The sequence below is a fragment of the Aotus nancymaae genome, unplaced genomic scaffold, assembly GCF_030222135.1.
Source record: "Aotus nancymaae isolate 86718 unplaced genomic scaffold, 86718_ANA_hifiasm-v0.15.2.pri h1tg000012l, whole genome shotgun sequence".
Lineage (NCBI taxonomy): Eukaryota > Metazoa > Chordata > Mammalia > Primates > Aotidae > Aotus > Aotus nancymaae.
Window position 1 is genome coordinate 10,746,050 of NW_026988423.1, and position 15,565 is coordinate 10,761,614.

A 15,565-nucleotide genomic window follows, 5' to 3' on the forward strand; every position below is an offset into this window, starting at 1 on the left:
TTCTCACTGGTTTCAAAGAACATCTTTATTTCTGCCTTCATTTCATTGTTTATCCAGTCAACATTCAGGAGAAAGTTGTTCAATTTCCATGAGGTTGTGCGGTTCTGGGTTGGCTTCTGAATTCTGAGTTCTAACTTGATTGCGCTGTGGTCTGAGAGACTGTTTGTTATGGTTTCCGTTCTTTTGCATTTGCTGAGGAGTGATTTACTTCCAATTATGTGGTCAATTTTAGAGTAGGTGTGATGTGGTGCTGAGAAGAATGTATATTCTGTGGATTTGGGGTGGAGAGTTCTGTAAATGTCTATTAGGTTTGCTTGTTCCAGGTCTGAGTTCAAGTCCTGGATATCCTTATTAATTTTCTGTCTCGTTGATCTGTCTAATATTGGCAATGGTGTGTTGAAGTCTCCCACTATTAATGTGTGGGAGTCTAAGTCTCGTTGCAAGTCTTTAAGAACTTGCCTTATGTATCTGGGTGCTCCTGTATTAGGTGCATATATATTTAGGATCGTTAGCTCTTCTTGTTGCATTGATCCTTTTACCATTATGTAATGTCCTTCTTTGTCTCTTTTGATCTTTGTTGCTTTAAAGTCTATTTTATCAGAGATGAGAATTGCAACTCCTGCTTTTTTTTTTGCTCTCCATTTGCTTGGTAAATCTTCCTCCATCCCTTTATTTTGAGCCTTTGTGTATCCTTGCATGTGAGGTGGGTTTCCTGGATACAGCACACCGATGGGTTTTGGCTTTTTATCCAATTTGCCAGTCTGTGTCTTTTGATTGGGGCATTTAGTCCATTTACATTTAGGGTTAGTACTGTTATGTGTGAGTTTGATCCTGTCATTTTGATGCTAGCTGGCTGTTTTGCCCATTGGTTGATGCAGATTCTTCATTGTGTTGCTGCTCTTTATCATTTCGTGTGTTTTTGGCGTGGCTGGTGCTGGTTGTTTTTTTCTATGTGTAGTGTCTCCTTCAGGAGCTCTTGTAAAGCTGGTCTGGTGTTGATGAAATCTGTGAGTACTTGCTTGTTCACAAAGGATTTTATTTTTCCTTCACTTATGAAGCTTAGTTTGGCTGGATATGAAATTCTGGGTTGAAAGTTCTTTTCTTTAAGGATGTTGAATATCAGCCCCCACTCCCTTCTGGCCTGTAGGGTTTCTGCTGAGAGATCTGCTCTAAGTCTGATGGGCTTCCCTTTGTGGGTAACCCGACCTTTCTCTCTGGCTGCCCTTAGTATTTTCTCCTTCATTTCAACCCTGGTGAATCTGATGATTATGTGCCTTGGGGTTGCTCTTCTAGAGGAATATCTTTGTGGTGTTCTCTGTATTTCCTGGACTTGGAATATTGGCCTGCCTTGCTAGGTTGGGGAAGTTTTCCTGGATAATATCCTGAAGAGTATTTTCCAGCTTGGATGCATTCTCTTCGTCACATTCAGGTACACCTATCAAACGTAGATTAGGTCTTTTCACGTAGTCCCATATTTCTTGTTGACTCTGTTCATTCCTTTTTACCTTGTTTTCTCTAATCTTCTCTTCTCATTTTATTTCATTGAGTTGATCTTCGACTTCTGATATGCTTTCTTCTGCTTGGTCAATTCTGCTGTTGAAACTTGTGCATGCTTCGCGAAGTTCTCGTGTTGTGTTTTTCAGCTCCATCAGTTCGCTCATATTCCTCTCTAAGTTGTCCATTCTCGTTAGCATTTCATCAAGTCTTTTTTCAAGGTTCTTAGTTTCTTTGCATTGGGTTAGAACATGTTCTTTTAGCTCACAGAAGTTTCCTATTATCCATTTTCTGAAAGCTGATTCTGTCATTTCATCACACTCATTCTCCGTCCAGTCTTGTTCCTGTGCTGGTGAGGAGTTATGCTGCCTTGTAGGAGGAGAGGTGTTCTGGTTTTGGGTGTTTTCGTCCTTTTTGCACTGGTTTCTTCCCATCTTTGTGGATTTATCCACCTATTGACTTTGTAGTTGCTGTCTTTCTGATTTTGGTAATTTTAAGTCTGCAGCAGCTGAACTCATAAACCCCCTTTTCTTCCCCCCAGGTGTTCTGGCCCAGGGGGTTAGGGCTTTATGCTTTTCAGCTGTGTTGCTACCGTTTTCCCTGCCCACAAGGTGGCAGTCTAGTCACACTCAGCCTGCAGAGGCTTCGCTGAGCTGCTGTGGGCTCCACCCAGCTTCCATGTGAGCTTCCCTGCAGTCCTGTTTATATGGGTGTAGTTAGAACTGCTTCCACTATGCTGGCCCACCCCTGTAGTGACGGAGTCTCTGTAGTTGCGGGTTGTCTTGGTTACAGCAAATTGCCCCGGGAACTGCAGGGTGTTTCCCGATGGAGGACGCCCCTCCCCCACAGAGCTGGACCGTCCCGGGTTCAGCCGTGTTTCCAGTGGGGCCCTCTTTGCCCGGGAATCTCTTGGCTTGCCTCCTTGCCTCAGCTCCCCTTGCTGGCCCAGAGGGGACACAGTCTCATTCACTTTGCTCAAGGAGCCGCTGCTCCCTGCCCCCTGTGCAGGCCGAGCGGCTGCTCTGGTCCAACCAGCGGTGCTGGGAACCCGTGGAGCTTCTCTGCCTGTGAATCTCCTGGTCTGTGGGCAGTTAAAATCCGCTGCCCTGTGTGCCGCTGCGTCAGCCGAAGCAGCGGCTCTGAGATTCGTGGCGCGTGCTTGCCCGGGGGTCTCCTGGCTTGACTCCCTGCTTCAGCTCCCCTTGCTGGCTCAGAGGGAACTCTGTCTCTCTCGCTCTGCATAAGAAGCCACTGCCCCCCACCCCAGGGCGTAGGCTGAGCGGCCACGCCGCTCAAACCAGCGGCGCTGGCGACCCGTGGGGCTTCTCCTCCTGTGAATCTCCTGGTCTGTGGGCAGTAAAAATCCGTCTGGAAATGCGGCGTCCACTCACCCTCTGCGCCTTCTCTCGGAGCTGCAATCCCAACTTCCTCCTAAGCGGCCATCTTAGATCTTCTCCCTACAATAACAATTCTTATTTGTGATTGGGTGGTTACAAATATTCCAGAACATTTAAAATATTCTGTAGTCACAATGTAGAATATAAAAGTAGAAGGTATGAAGTCCAACCCATCTTTACAAAAATGAAAAGAATGAAATTTAACAGACGTCAACACATGATGCATGAAACTGGGTCATGAATTTACAAACATGCATTTTTGTAAAAGTCAAGGACCTCCCTTATTTAAACAAGGTTAATTCCCTGGAGAAACTGAGTTTAAATATAGGTATTCTTTAGATTCTTTGAAACTGATAATCTTTTAAACCAAGAAACAAAGTAAGGAATGACACCGAAATATTGGCTTCCTATAGTCTTTAAATTCTTTGGCTGAAATACAGAAAGCAGATTTCATGTACTTAAAAAATATAATAGGCAATTTCTTTTGTGAGTAAGATTGCAAATAGGTTGTGAATGCTCTCTGGCGTTATTTCAAATTGCCTTGCCATTATCTGTAAGTTGAACTTTTCTTCTTCAATTTACTACCACTCAATCTTTTTCATCATTCTATCCTGATAAAATGAGAATACATTGATGTAATGTATGCTCCTCTGATCTTAGCTTTTGGAGCCATTGCAATGTGCCGACATCTCACCTCCAACCAGACCAAAAGAAGTAGGAATCCTTTCCCTTAATACTCAAGCCTGAACCTGCAGAAGGTCCAAGAGGGCCCATAGGGAGCTAACACCACCTGAATAGTATGAGCTATGCCTGATATCTAATTGAATGGTCATGCACCTTCCTGATTCTTGAAATTTCTCTGGTTATCTCTGCCACTATCTTTAACAATTGCATATTAAGTATAAGTAAACTTGTTAGAAATGAAAGATTGCTGAGATTCTTTGTTCTTTTATATGTCCTACATGGGATTTGTGTGTGGGTGTATGTAAGTTTTATTAAAACAAACCCATAATCTAGAGGTACTGGTGAAAGCACATGATATCTCAATAGATTAAGCTCTGTTCCAAAAATTTCCCAGAAACTAGAGGCAAGAAAACCTTTTCTGTTTTATCCTAGTCTGTTTCTTAGAGATTCAAGTAAGAAAATTGCTTCCTTACTTAGCCCTAGACTTTATCTTTCCTAGTTTTTCTTTCATTTAGCTGCCAGTTATTTTTTAAAGACAAGTATGATATCATTTGCTTAAATTTTTTATTTGCCCAGGACTGCAAATACAGTAGAAGACATCAGATTCTTCATGATCTGGTTCCCATGGATTTTCCAAACCTACTTGCTAATATGTGTCTCACTTATCCACAGAGCTTGAATGTCTCTGCAAATGACATATTATCCCAACTCTGAGTCATTGCCCCAGTTTTTACCACCATCTTCCAGAGTAAGCATTCAAAACCTAAGCACTGCTCTACTTAAATATTTTAGGAAAAAGGATTTGCACTCTTGAACTTAATGGACAAAGCCCTTGAAGATTTTATCCCTACTTGACCCCACAGTCTTTCCCACTCCACCCCATAAGCATCCCTTCTTCAGACCAAACTAATTCCCAGACACCTTAAAGCTTCATTCCTCTTCCCAGCTTTTTTTAGGCTGTTATCTCTATCAGGAGGTGTTTACCTGACCCAATCCTAGTCAGTGGTTAGTTACAGTCACTTCTAGGAAGCTATCCATAAATATCCACTTTGATAGTCCCTCCTTTGGGTTCTCAAACTACCCTGTGTACTCATAGTATAGAACTTATTCTTACTTTTTCATTTATCAAATTATTATTTTATACACCCTCTGTACCAAGTACTGTCCAACATCCCGTGGCACAACTGCAAATAAGACATTAGCACACTGCAAGCTCACCGAAGGCAGGAACAATGTCTCTTTTTTAACCTTGTAAAAGGGTCCTTATGCCTATTCTTTATCTGTGGAACTCCTGCTTATCCTCTAGCACCCAGCTTATGTTATTGCAATTGTTTTTGTTATTATAATTGCTTTAATTTGGCCTCAAAAAGATTTTTAATAGATAGGAAAATGAGGTTCAGTGTAATTTACACAAGATCTCACGGATCCGAATAATCAAAGATACGTTTGAAGCTCTGACCTGATTGCAAAGAATAAATAAACTCAAATAAATAAATAACTTAGGGAATAATGCCACAAAGTGACCATTTATTTAAGCATCTCCTACAGCACCTGTAAGGGGGACCTAGCATTAAACACATAGCTCTGTATTGATATTCACTCCTCTAGCAGTCACATAATTTAAATACGGCCACCAATAGCAACAAGAAACAGTCGGCATTTCTCCCATTTGCAAGACAAATTTTTAGACTCTTGTTCTCATTTAGATTTTTGATTTTAAAAAGTATTATTTAATTTACATCTAGGAGAACACCTGACTCAATCATTAAAAAGGTATAAAATTATAAAATGTTCTGAATGAATAAAGATGAACTGAATCTATGTATTATCTATCCTCCACCATCTCACACCATTCACGCCACATTCAGAATGTAAAGGAAATAGGACATTAGGATACAGACAGCAAAGTTACTTGTCTACATTTAGGTGTTTGGTTAGTTTCGGAATGGAGAGTAGACACGCTTCCCAAAATTTGCAGTTAACACGTTTTTATTGGAACGCAGTGACCCCAGTTAAGATTCCACCAACTTGGCAATATTGTTTTACCTTTGTGCTTCTTGTTTTTTAACTTTTCTGCATTGAGCATATCTGACTCTACCATATATCTACATGCACATGAAAAGTACATACTTTAAGTCAATTTCTTAATTAACTTTTACAACATAGTAAGGGAGCAACTTCCCCCATTCTATTTGACGTTCCTTCCATTAACTGCACCAGAGCTATCTCAATATGATTTAGTCAACCTATGAAACTGAAATACCAAATACAGCAGAAATGTTACCTGAATTAAGTAAAACTTGAAGAATGAGCATTTATTAAACAGTGATAAGATGACAGACCTATAGATTTACATAAATAGTCATCAGGATATCTGATACCTATAATTCTAAACATTTTATTTTCTACCAAAGGATGTATGAGCTACAAATAGAAATAAAAGAAAAAAACAAGTCAGACTTAATCTAGAGAGGGGTAATTAACCATTGTGAATTTGCTTATGAAATCCAAGCAAAGTAGAAGCCCATTTTAACAAATAGAAAGCCTTTCCCCCTGATCTCCCCCTGCCCTCAGAAATATTATTTATTTAGTCACTTAACCACTGATTTCCCCCTGACTGTGGAATGAATAATTTTTTATGATGTTGCACAGGAACTCTCAGTTCCACAATATTCTTTGGATAAAAAATGAAATCAAAATGACCACCAAAATAAATGTTTCCAAGAAAACTGCCTCACAGTCTCTATACTATCAATTTTCTATTAAAATCCTAAGAAAATATATGAAAAGAAAAATACTGCCTGTACTCAAAACAGACATAGCTGAAATTAACCGAGCCACCCACCATTCATTCAAATCATAACTGAAAGGGGTTTATAATCAGACATGGCAATTTTTCCGTTTACCTTCAGCATAAGAACAGGATAGACTCTGAGAAATGTGAACTATTATTTATCAGCTAGACTTTACATCAGATGATTTTTCTGAAGGCTTCAGCTTTGCCTCTTTATCCTGCAGCTGTGGATAACGTTATGAAAGAAGGTTTGGCAGACCTTCTATTTCAGCCATGGTTGAAAGAAAATAATAATGTCATCAATTAGCAACTAATGCAATAGTTGAATTACTGTGGCTTTTAGAAAACATTGGAATTATTTGCCTGCCTGTGGGTCTGCCCTATACTCTGATAGAAGCAAACAAATGTTCAACTGATATTTTGCTAGCTGGAGATTGATGGACAGTGTTTTTTTCCCATTTCAGAAATATAGGCTTACTTTCTGGTGTCTAGTTTCTTTATCAACAAAATGAGAATGTTACTGATGACCTGTCAAATTAGCTGGCATATTATAGGCATGAAATAAATATTTGTTGAGTGAATTAATTGATAACAGTAATCATTTGCTGAATTCAAAGCAGATGTGCTGGATACCATAGCATTCTCATTCTCATTTTGAATGTGGAAGATATAAGGTTAGAAAGTAACAGAGGCAGAATCCAAAGCCTGAGCTTTTTTTGGTAGGGGTGAGGGTACAATATCAACTTGCCTTTCCTATAGATACTATGATAATCAATAAAAATTTAAAACACACCTCTGTGTAACAATATGCAGGAGTATAAGTTGAAAAAGGCAAACTCAAGAGGTGGTTTGAATGGCTGGAATCTTAGCTCTACCATACATTTGCTGGATGGCCTTGAATGGTTTTTCTTCAGCTTCCTGAGTCTGTTTTCATATCTGTAGGATAAGGCTAATAATAGGATCTATCTCATAACCTTGTTATGAAGCTAAACTAGATCAATATCTGTGTAATGTGCTTAGCACAGTACCTGGCCTATAATAAGCTCATCATATAACAGCTGTTAGCTCATATACCGGGGCCTCTTGACAGCAATTTTGCTCAGTTGCCAGTAGACTGATCTATTTTTTCTTAGATAGCCAAACAGCAATACACATATATTGGTTAGGAAGGCAATCTACTTCATTATAAAAGAAAAAAGAGGAGGAGGAGGAAGAAGGAATGGAGGGAGGGAAGAAGAAAGGGAGGGAGGGAGAGAGGAAATAAACAAATAATCTGAAGATCCCAAAACCATGGCCAAGGTGCATTCAGAAGGACAAGCAACTCCAAGTCCTCACTACTTCCTACTATAACTGCAGGGTTATTGCTACACATTTTATTTCCGCTAAAAAACAGGCAAAACACTCTCCCTTCATTCCCTCAGCAAACTGAAGCATATTCACATTTCAAAAGAAACTTTACTAAATACTAAGAGAAAACAGAAAGAAAGCAATTACAAAGGCTACAAGCTCGTGTGTGTGTGTGTGTGTGTGTGTGTGTGTGTGTGTGTGTGATTTGCTTTTCTCTGAGCTAATGCCTGTGGCTTTATTAATTCACTTCCTTAGTATGCTTTTTGCTCTCTTCTTGCTATGGTCTGTTTTATACTTTATATTAAATGTGGCTTTTTATAAGGCACCTAAAATAGTGGCAATAAAAGGGAGCCATGTATAAAACAAAGATGATATATAGATGGAAGACAGAGAAATGACAGATAATTGGTAAAGAGGTGATAGATAATAGATAAACCATAGATAATGGACAGATATAGATACATACATAGATGGATAAATAATAGAAAATGTGTAGATAATAGATATGATAGATGACAGATGTACGTGTCTGTGTGTGTGTGTGCGTGTGTGTGTGTGTGTGTGTGTGTGTATGTAGAGAGAGAGAGAGAGAATAAATAATTGTTCGGAATTTTTGAATCCTTGATAACTACCTCTAGGCAAGAAGGGATACTATCCTTCCCTCGCAGTTTCTTCGCTCCATCTGGTGGACACACCATCTTTTTTCCTACCACACACGAGTCCATGAATGGCCTATCTTGCTCTCTTCCCTTGGATTATCATTTCTCAGGACACTTAGACTGATTCCATGACTTTGCTATTGTCAATAGTGCCACAATAAACATATGAGTGTAGGTGTCTTTTTGAAAAAATGATTTCTTTTCCTTTGGGTATATACCCAGTGGTGGAATTGCTATGTCAAAAGGTAGTTCTATTTGTAGTTCTTTGAGAAATCTCCATACTGTTTTCCATAGGGTTAGACTAATTCACATTCTCACCAACAGTTGCAGTTATTATGTGTTCTCTTGTCTCCACATCCTCACCAACATCTGCTATTTTTTTAGTTTTACATAATAACCATTCTGAGTGGCATGAGATGGCATCTTATTGTGGTTTTAATTTTTTCTCTGAAGATTAGTGATGTTGGGCATTTTTTCATATGTTTGCTGGCTGTTTGTATGTATATCATTTTTTGGGAAGTGTCTGTTCTTGTTCTTTACTCTTTTTTAATGGGGTTATTTGGTTTTTCTTTGTTGATTTAAGTTCCTTATAGATTCTGGTTATTACTACTTTGTTGGATGCATAATTTGCAAATATTTTCTCTCATTCTGTAGGTTGTCTATTTACTCTGTTGATTATTTTGCTGTGCAGAAGCTCTTTAGTTTAATTAGATCCCATTTGTCTTTTTTTGTTTTTGTTTCGTTTGCTTTTGAGATCCTAGTCATTAATTATTTGTCTAGATCAATATCCAGAGGAGTTTTCCCTAGGTTTTCTTGTAGTATTTTTCTATTTTCATATCTTATGCAGTCTTTCATCTATCTTAATTTTTGTATATGGTGAAAGGTAGGAGTTTAGTTTCCTGCATAGGGCCAGCCAGTTTTCCCAACATTATTTATTAAATCAAGCATTCTTTCCCCTTGCTTATTTTTTTTGACATTGTCAAAGATCAGTTGGTTGTAGGTATGTGATTTTATTTCTGGTTTTACTTTTGTGTTTCATTGATCTATGTGTCTATTTTTGTACCAATACCATGTATTATGGTTACTATATCTTATAGTATAATCTTAAGTCAGATAATGTGATGCATCTGACTTTGTTCTTTATGCTGAAGATGGCTTTGGCTATTCAATGTCTTTATTAGTTCCATATGAATATTAAAATTTTCTTTCTAATTCTGCAAGAAATGATGTTGGTAATTTGATAGGAATTACATTATTGTTTTATGCAATGTAATCATTTTAATGACATCTATTCTTCCTATCCATGAGCATGGGATGTTTTTCCATTTTTATGTGTCATCTATGATTTCTTTCATCAGTGTTTGGCAGTTTTCCTTGTAGAGGTCTCTCACATTCTTGGTAAATGCATTGCTGGATATTGTGTGTGTTGGTGGGGAGCATTTTTAGATAAGATTGAATTCTTCATTTGGTACTCAGCTTCAGTGTTGTCTATAGAAATGCAACTGATTTGGGGACATCGATTTTGTATCTTGACACTTTACTACAGTTGTTTATCAGATGTAGTAGTCTTCTGGAGGAATCTTTAGGATTTTCTAGGTATGGAATGATGTCATTAGTAAACAGATAATTTGACTTCCTCTTTTTCCTATTTGAATGCTTTTTTTTTTTTTTTTCCTCTTGCTTGATTGTTCTGGCTAGCATTGAAAGTACTATATTAAATACAAGTGGTGAGAGTGGACATCCTTGTCTTGTTCCAGTTATTAGGAATAATGCTTCAAGCTTTTAACCAGTCAGTATGATGTTTGCCTTGGGTTTGTCATAGATGGCTTTTGTTATTTTGAGATACATTCTTTTGATGCCTAGTTTGTTCAGAGTTTTTAACATAAGGATGTGTTGCATTTTATCAAATGCTTTTTTCTGTATCTGTTGGGATGATCGTATGGTTTTTGCTTTTAATTCTGTTTATTTGATGAATCACATTTATTGCTTTGCATATGTTAAACCATCCTTGCAACCCTGGAATAAAACCTACTAAGCACAGTGAGTTATCTTTTTGATGTGCTGCTGGATTTGATGTGCTAGTATTTTGTTGAGGATTTTTATGACTGTGTTCATTAGGGATGTTGGCTTGTAGTTTTTGTTTTTGTTGTGTCCTTGCCAAATGTTGGTATCAGTATAATGATAGTTTCATAAAATGAGTTAGTGAGAAACAGGAGACTTTTTGATGCAATCATATTTATCTCCTATATCCCCCTTTATACTTCATAAAAGGCAATCAGAGGCATTCAAGAAATACTTGAGTTGAACTAAAATAAAAATATATCTTTGTCCCATGTATTGGATTTTGAATTACAGAATTTAACAGCTAGATAGACATAATTAGGTTTTCCACATCTTTTATTATTATTTTCCACATTTTTAGCCATTGCTTTATAAAAAATCTATTATTTTGTATAGGTTACTAATTTATGTTACTACTGAAGAGCTGTCATGTATAATAAACTAAATTTAACAATCTTTTGTGTAAACTTTTATAGGGATTCAAGGATATTTCTCTTGAGAGGTTTATACATGGTGGAGCCAATGTTACTGGATTCCAGTTGGTAGATTTTAACACACCTATGGTAATCAAACTAATGGACCGCTGGAAGAAACTAGATCAGAGAGAGTATCCAGGATCTGAGACTCCTCCAAAGGTATTTTTTGAATTTTATCTCTGTATTACTGATATTTTCAAAATTTAAGATAGAAAGTATACAGTTCTTCCACTAACATTTTGGCAAACATAGTCTGGCATAGGAATAAAGCATTTTGTCCTTGTAACCGCCCTGCACATGTACTTAATAATTTCTGAATTTCTGTTTTTAAGAGTAGAGTTGATAGACATTAGCTCAATCAGTTTACTATTATTCTTACAGTACATGGCATATGAATTTCCTTGCAAAATTATATTTTTTAAAAAAACTGTTAACTAACTATTCCAAATGTGACAGAGCATTAGTAAATTTTTTCCCACACAGAAATCTTTTTGAAGTGATTTGCAATGAGTAAGCAAATTAGGAAATTCGCAAAAATGTAAACTATACAAGCTTCTGTAAAAGTTCTCTTTCCTGGTTGTTTTCATGTTTTTCTGACTGACATTGTGAAAGTATGCTATTAATATTTGCTCAGAAAAAGCTGGTAAATTTATGATCCATAAGCATATTTGTTCAAACTAAAAGAACAGATGACTTTTTAGACCTCATGTTAAATTATGACATAATGTTCCTTAAACTCCAACTTAGTAGTTTGAGTCCCTACCTAATAAGTCACCATCATCATCATTTGCTAATCTATTACTTACAGTGCATTACAGTAAAAAGTTTTATATATAATTTGGAAACTCAAGCCTAGACAAAACGAGATCTAAGACTAGAAGGTTTCAGCTCTGCTTCTATTTCCTAATTATAATACTTCATACTGGCTATGTCAATTTCTTCTCTGAAATGCTGGAATTTGGCCAGGTTGGCATACCATCTTCACTGCCTTATAAAATCATAGAATTTCAAAACAGAACATTAAATGGGTGTCCACTATGTGTCAAGCACTATAGCCCAATCCTTTGATTTTACAGATATATATATATGCAAATTATTAAATGGATATAGTAGTTGGCTGTCCCTGAGCCAAGGACCAGGTTCATGAATACACAGGATATAATCATTTTAATGTCTCCTATTTGATTATCTCCAATTAGACTTGTCTATGCTATAGCTTTGGCCTCCTTGTTATGTAAAAATTTGTATAGTCCTCTCATCATTCACAGCTCTTGGCATGATGCTAGGCATTCAGTAGCCATTTAATAAATATATGCAATACAATTAGTTCTCATTATTTACAGCAGTTATGTTCTAGAAAGTCTCTTTAAATTCTGAATGAGTAAATATGGAACCATTGCTCCCAGGGGAAATATAGGGTTAAGTTCTGCTAGCCTCTGGTTACAAACTTTTTGTCAACGATTCAGTACATAACCTTGTTTTATGGGTGTTTCTGTTTAAAGAAACCTTATTTAATGTATTGCTGATTCATGAACATTGGACTTCTGGCCAACAGCACCGTGACTCATGCCCAAATGAAGCTTATTTGACGTGCGAATTTTCTCCATAAGGCACATCACAGCCTTCCTGCACTTTGGAATCCTAAACAGCACATTAACACTATGCTTTTGGGCCATGTTAAACAGTGAAATCATCAGCAAAAAGCACAAAACTGCAGAAAACATGGCACTAAATACAACACAAAAAGGACACTTGTTTACAGTATGAGAGCAGAAACAAGAAAACAGTGTTTTCTTGTTCAGCCACAGCTGGGACCTTGTGTGTTGGGTTACTCAAATTTTTCACCACTCTACAGTTCCACAAATAACCACAAAAGTGCCACAAGTATCGATCTGAGAATCACAAATAAATACTAGCAAGGAGAAAAATTTGAAAATTTAGAATCCACAAATGAGGATTGATTATAACTAATTAAAGTGTACTTTGTTTAATTTTTCAAACAAGATTAAAAGCATGACTTCTGATCATGTCACTTTCTCACTTTAAAAAAATCTCCTGGAATCAAGGTCTTCCATTCTATAGGCCAATCAAGACTTCCCAACTGCATGACCCTCTGCCCCCTTTCTGATGCTCCAGCCAGTCTGAGTTGCCCTGCATTTCCCCACCCTTTATCACTTCCTGTGCGTGTGCTTCTACCTCAAAAGTCCTCCACCTTCATGTCTACCTGTCCAAAGCCAACCATCTTCCAAGTCTTTCTCTCAAACTCAAATTCCACTTTCTCTATGAAATCTTTTCTTCTTTGTCTTTTTCTTTCTTTCTTTCTTTCTTTTTTTTGGTAAATGTAATTCCTTTTTCCCTTGTTCCCTCCATAGCATTTGATTGGGTAATTCTCATCCAGTATTTAATGTAATTATTTGCACACTTACTATTTCACTCCTATAAACTCTCTGGGCAGTAACCATCAAATACTCATCTTTGTGGTCTTTAAGATTACTAGCTAGAGTCTGGTACATTTTTCAAAGAGCTCTCAGATATGATATGAAATTTCATTCTCATAACAACCACAGGAGTCATTATTATCTTAGTTTTGCTCTGTTTTATACTCCATAGTCAAAAATGTGCTTCACATTCCCAAAAACCTATGAGTCACAGAATTAAAATTCATCCCAGTTCTTTCTTCTCTAAGCCCATACTTTTTCTACCACACTATGATTCTGCCCAATTCTGTCTTGCTATCTATAAATCTTGGTAAACAGAAACCATGCCATTATTCTAATTACTTATCAGAGCAGTAAATAACTATAGAACACTATTTACCCTGCCTTAAAATGAAATGATTATTAAGAATTTTCTAGGTGCCACCCAGAAGTTGTGTGTCCTTAACTATGGTTTCCTGGATTGTAGCATAATCAGACACACAAAAAAGAATTACATCATTTGAAAAGGTAAAACCAATTTAAACTACTACTTCTTTACATCTGTCAGCTCTATGACATGTCAAATTCCAGGTCTTTGCTGCTCTGGCTGAATGTCTCCTTTGCTCTACACCACTTTGTGTGATACGTGCCCTTTTTTCTGGTTCACATATTTCAAAAACATGGATGGACTTTTTAAAACACAGCAGGTGTGTTTGGTTTTTGGTGCCATCTCTTTTCAGCTTCTTTCTTTCTGTTGAAAAAGTAGCAATATTTTTCTTTTTTACCTCCTTTGGTCCTCAGTACTAGCATTGCATTTTTCTCTTGCCCTTTATGACTTGAGCAAGATTCATTTTATTTCATGTTTTTATTTTCTTGCCTTACCAAAAAAAAGATGATTTGATGACTTTTATACTCAAAGATGTGTTGGGTCACTGCAGGGAGGAGGCACATTCATTTTTGGTGTAGTACCTTGATTAAACACCTTAATTTTTCTCAACTACCCCATCCCAAACAATTGTGAAGGGCATGTCTATCCAGAAGCTTGTTTTATCATGTCCTGGAGGAATATATAGGAAAGCTCTTAATTTAAATGGTTCTTATAAATCCTTCTAATACAAGAGTTATATCCTATACTATTGAACAGTTCTTTGTTAGAATTAATATTCCTTATTTTATCCATGTTTTAGTTCTCTTCCCTGTAATGGTGGCTACTATGCCTCATGGCCACGTTGCCTAAGTTTACGTTCTTTTCTTTTTTTCTGAGACAGGGTCTTTCTCTGTCACCCAGGCTAGAGTGCAGTGGCACCATCACAGCTCACTGTAACCTCAACCTCAACCTCTTGGGCTCAGGTGATCCTTCTCCCCTCTCAGCCTGAAAAAATTAATTTTTTTTCATTTAAAAGCAGAAAATCAAGGAGATCATCCTCCACTTTCTACAGCACAAACCTACTGCTCATACAGGCAAAAAAGGTGTTAATTATAAGGAATTGACCATATGGAATTTCTAAAGGAGATATTGTAGTTTTTGTCATGATTAGTAGTTAGTAGTTGATGCTATTTAACACAGTGACTAGTACACACACGTTTGCTGAATAAGTAGATCTGCCATGCTTTAAGAATATTGTGCCCCATTTCCACGTGTTCAGTAATTTTCTAATAAATCTCTACCAAAAGTGAGCCCATATTGATTTATTTTTGTAACTAGAAGACTACATTTTTATCTCAATCTTTCTTCACTTTTTCTCCTAATCATAATCATCTTTTCAGGGGTGGGGGAGCTCACTCTTTTTTCAAAAAGAAGCAGATGGTCTATCCTTCATATCTCTACTTTGATCCTAGTTTATATTGAAAATTTAATGAAATGACTCTGCCTTGCTGTGCACCCTCATTGGGTGTGGCAATATCCATTCCTATTTAGCACAGTGACTGGTGCAAACACATTTGTTAAATAAGTAGATGTTATTTCTGGCATCATATTTCTGAATAACAATAAACAATTCCACTCATTCTTCTGGGAGACTGAACAAAGATATATACTTCAAGTTAATGAGTATACATTAAATCTCAGGGAAACTTGCTAGGCATTTTGGAGGAGGAAAAGATTAAGAGGCCCATCTCTCCTGGGGCTCAACCACAGAAACCGACCACAAGGCAGATTACAACACTCCCTTAGCCTTTGATTCTTTACTTATTTGTACTGGGACACAACAGAAAAACCTTGCCTGAGGCTCTTTCT

At 37.1% G+C, this 15,565-nt stretch overlaps 1 protein-coding gene across 11 annotated transcripts in view; it reads left to right on the top strand.

The window, feature by feature from the left end:
- Positions 1-15,565, top strand: part of GRIA4 (glutamate ionotropic receptor AMPA type subunit 4) — a 395,455-nt gene that overhangs the window by 300,948 nt on the left and 78,942 nt on the right. For all 11 annotated transcript variants that reach the window (XM_064375380.1, XM_064375383.1, XM_064375377.1 and 8 more), the window contains one exon: positions 10,913-11,071. In XM_064375380.1, the coding sequence (XP_064231450.1) occupies positions 10,913-11,071 (159 nt within the window). The remainder of the gene's footprint in view (positions 1-10,912; positions 11,072-15,565) is intronic.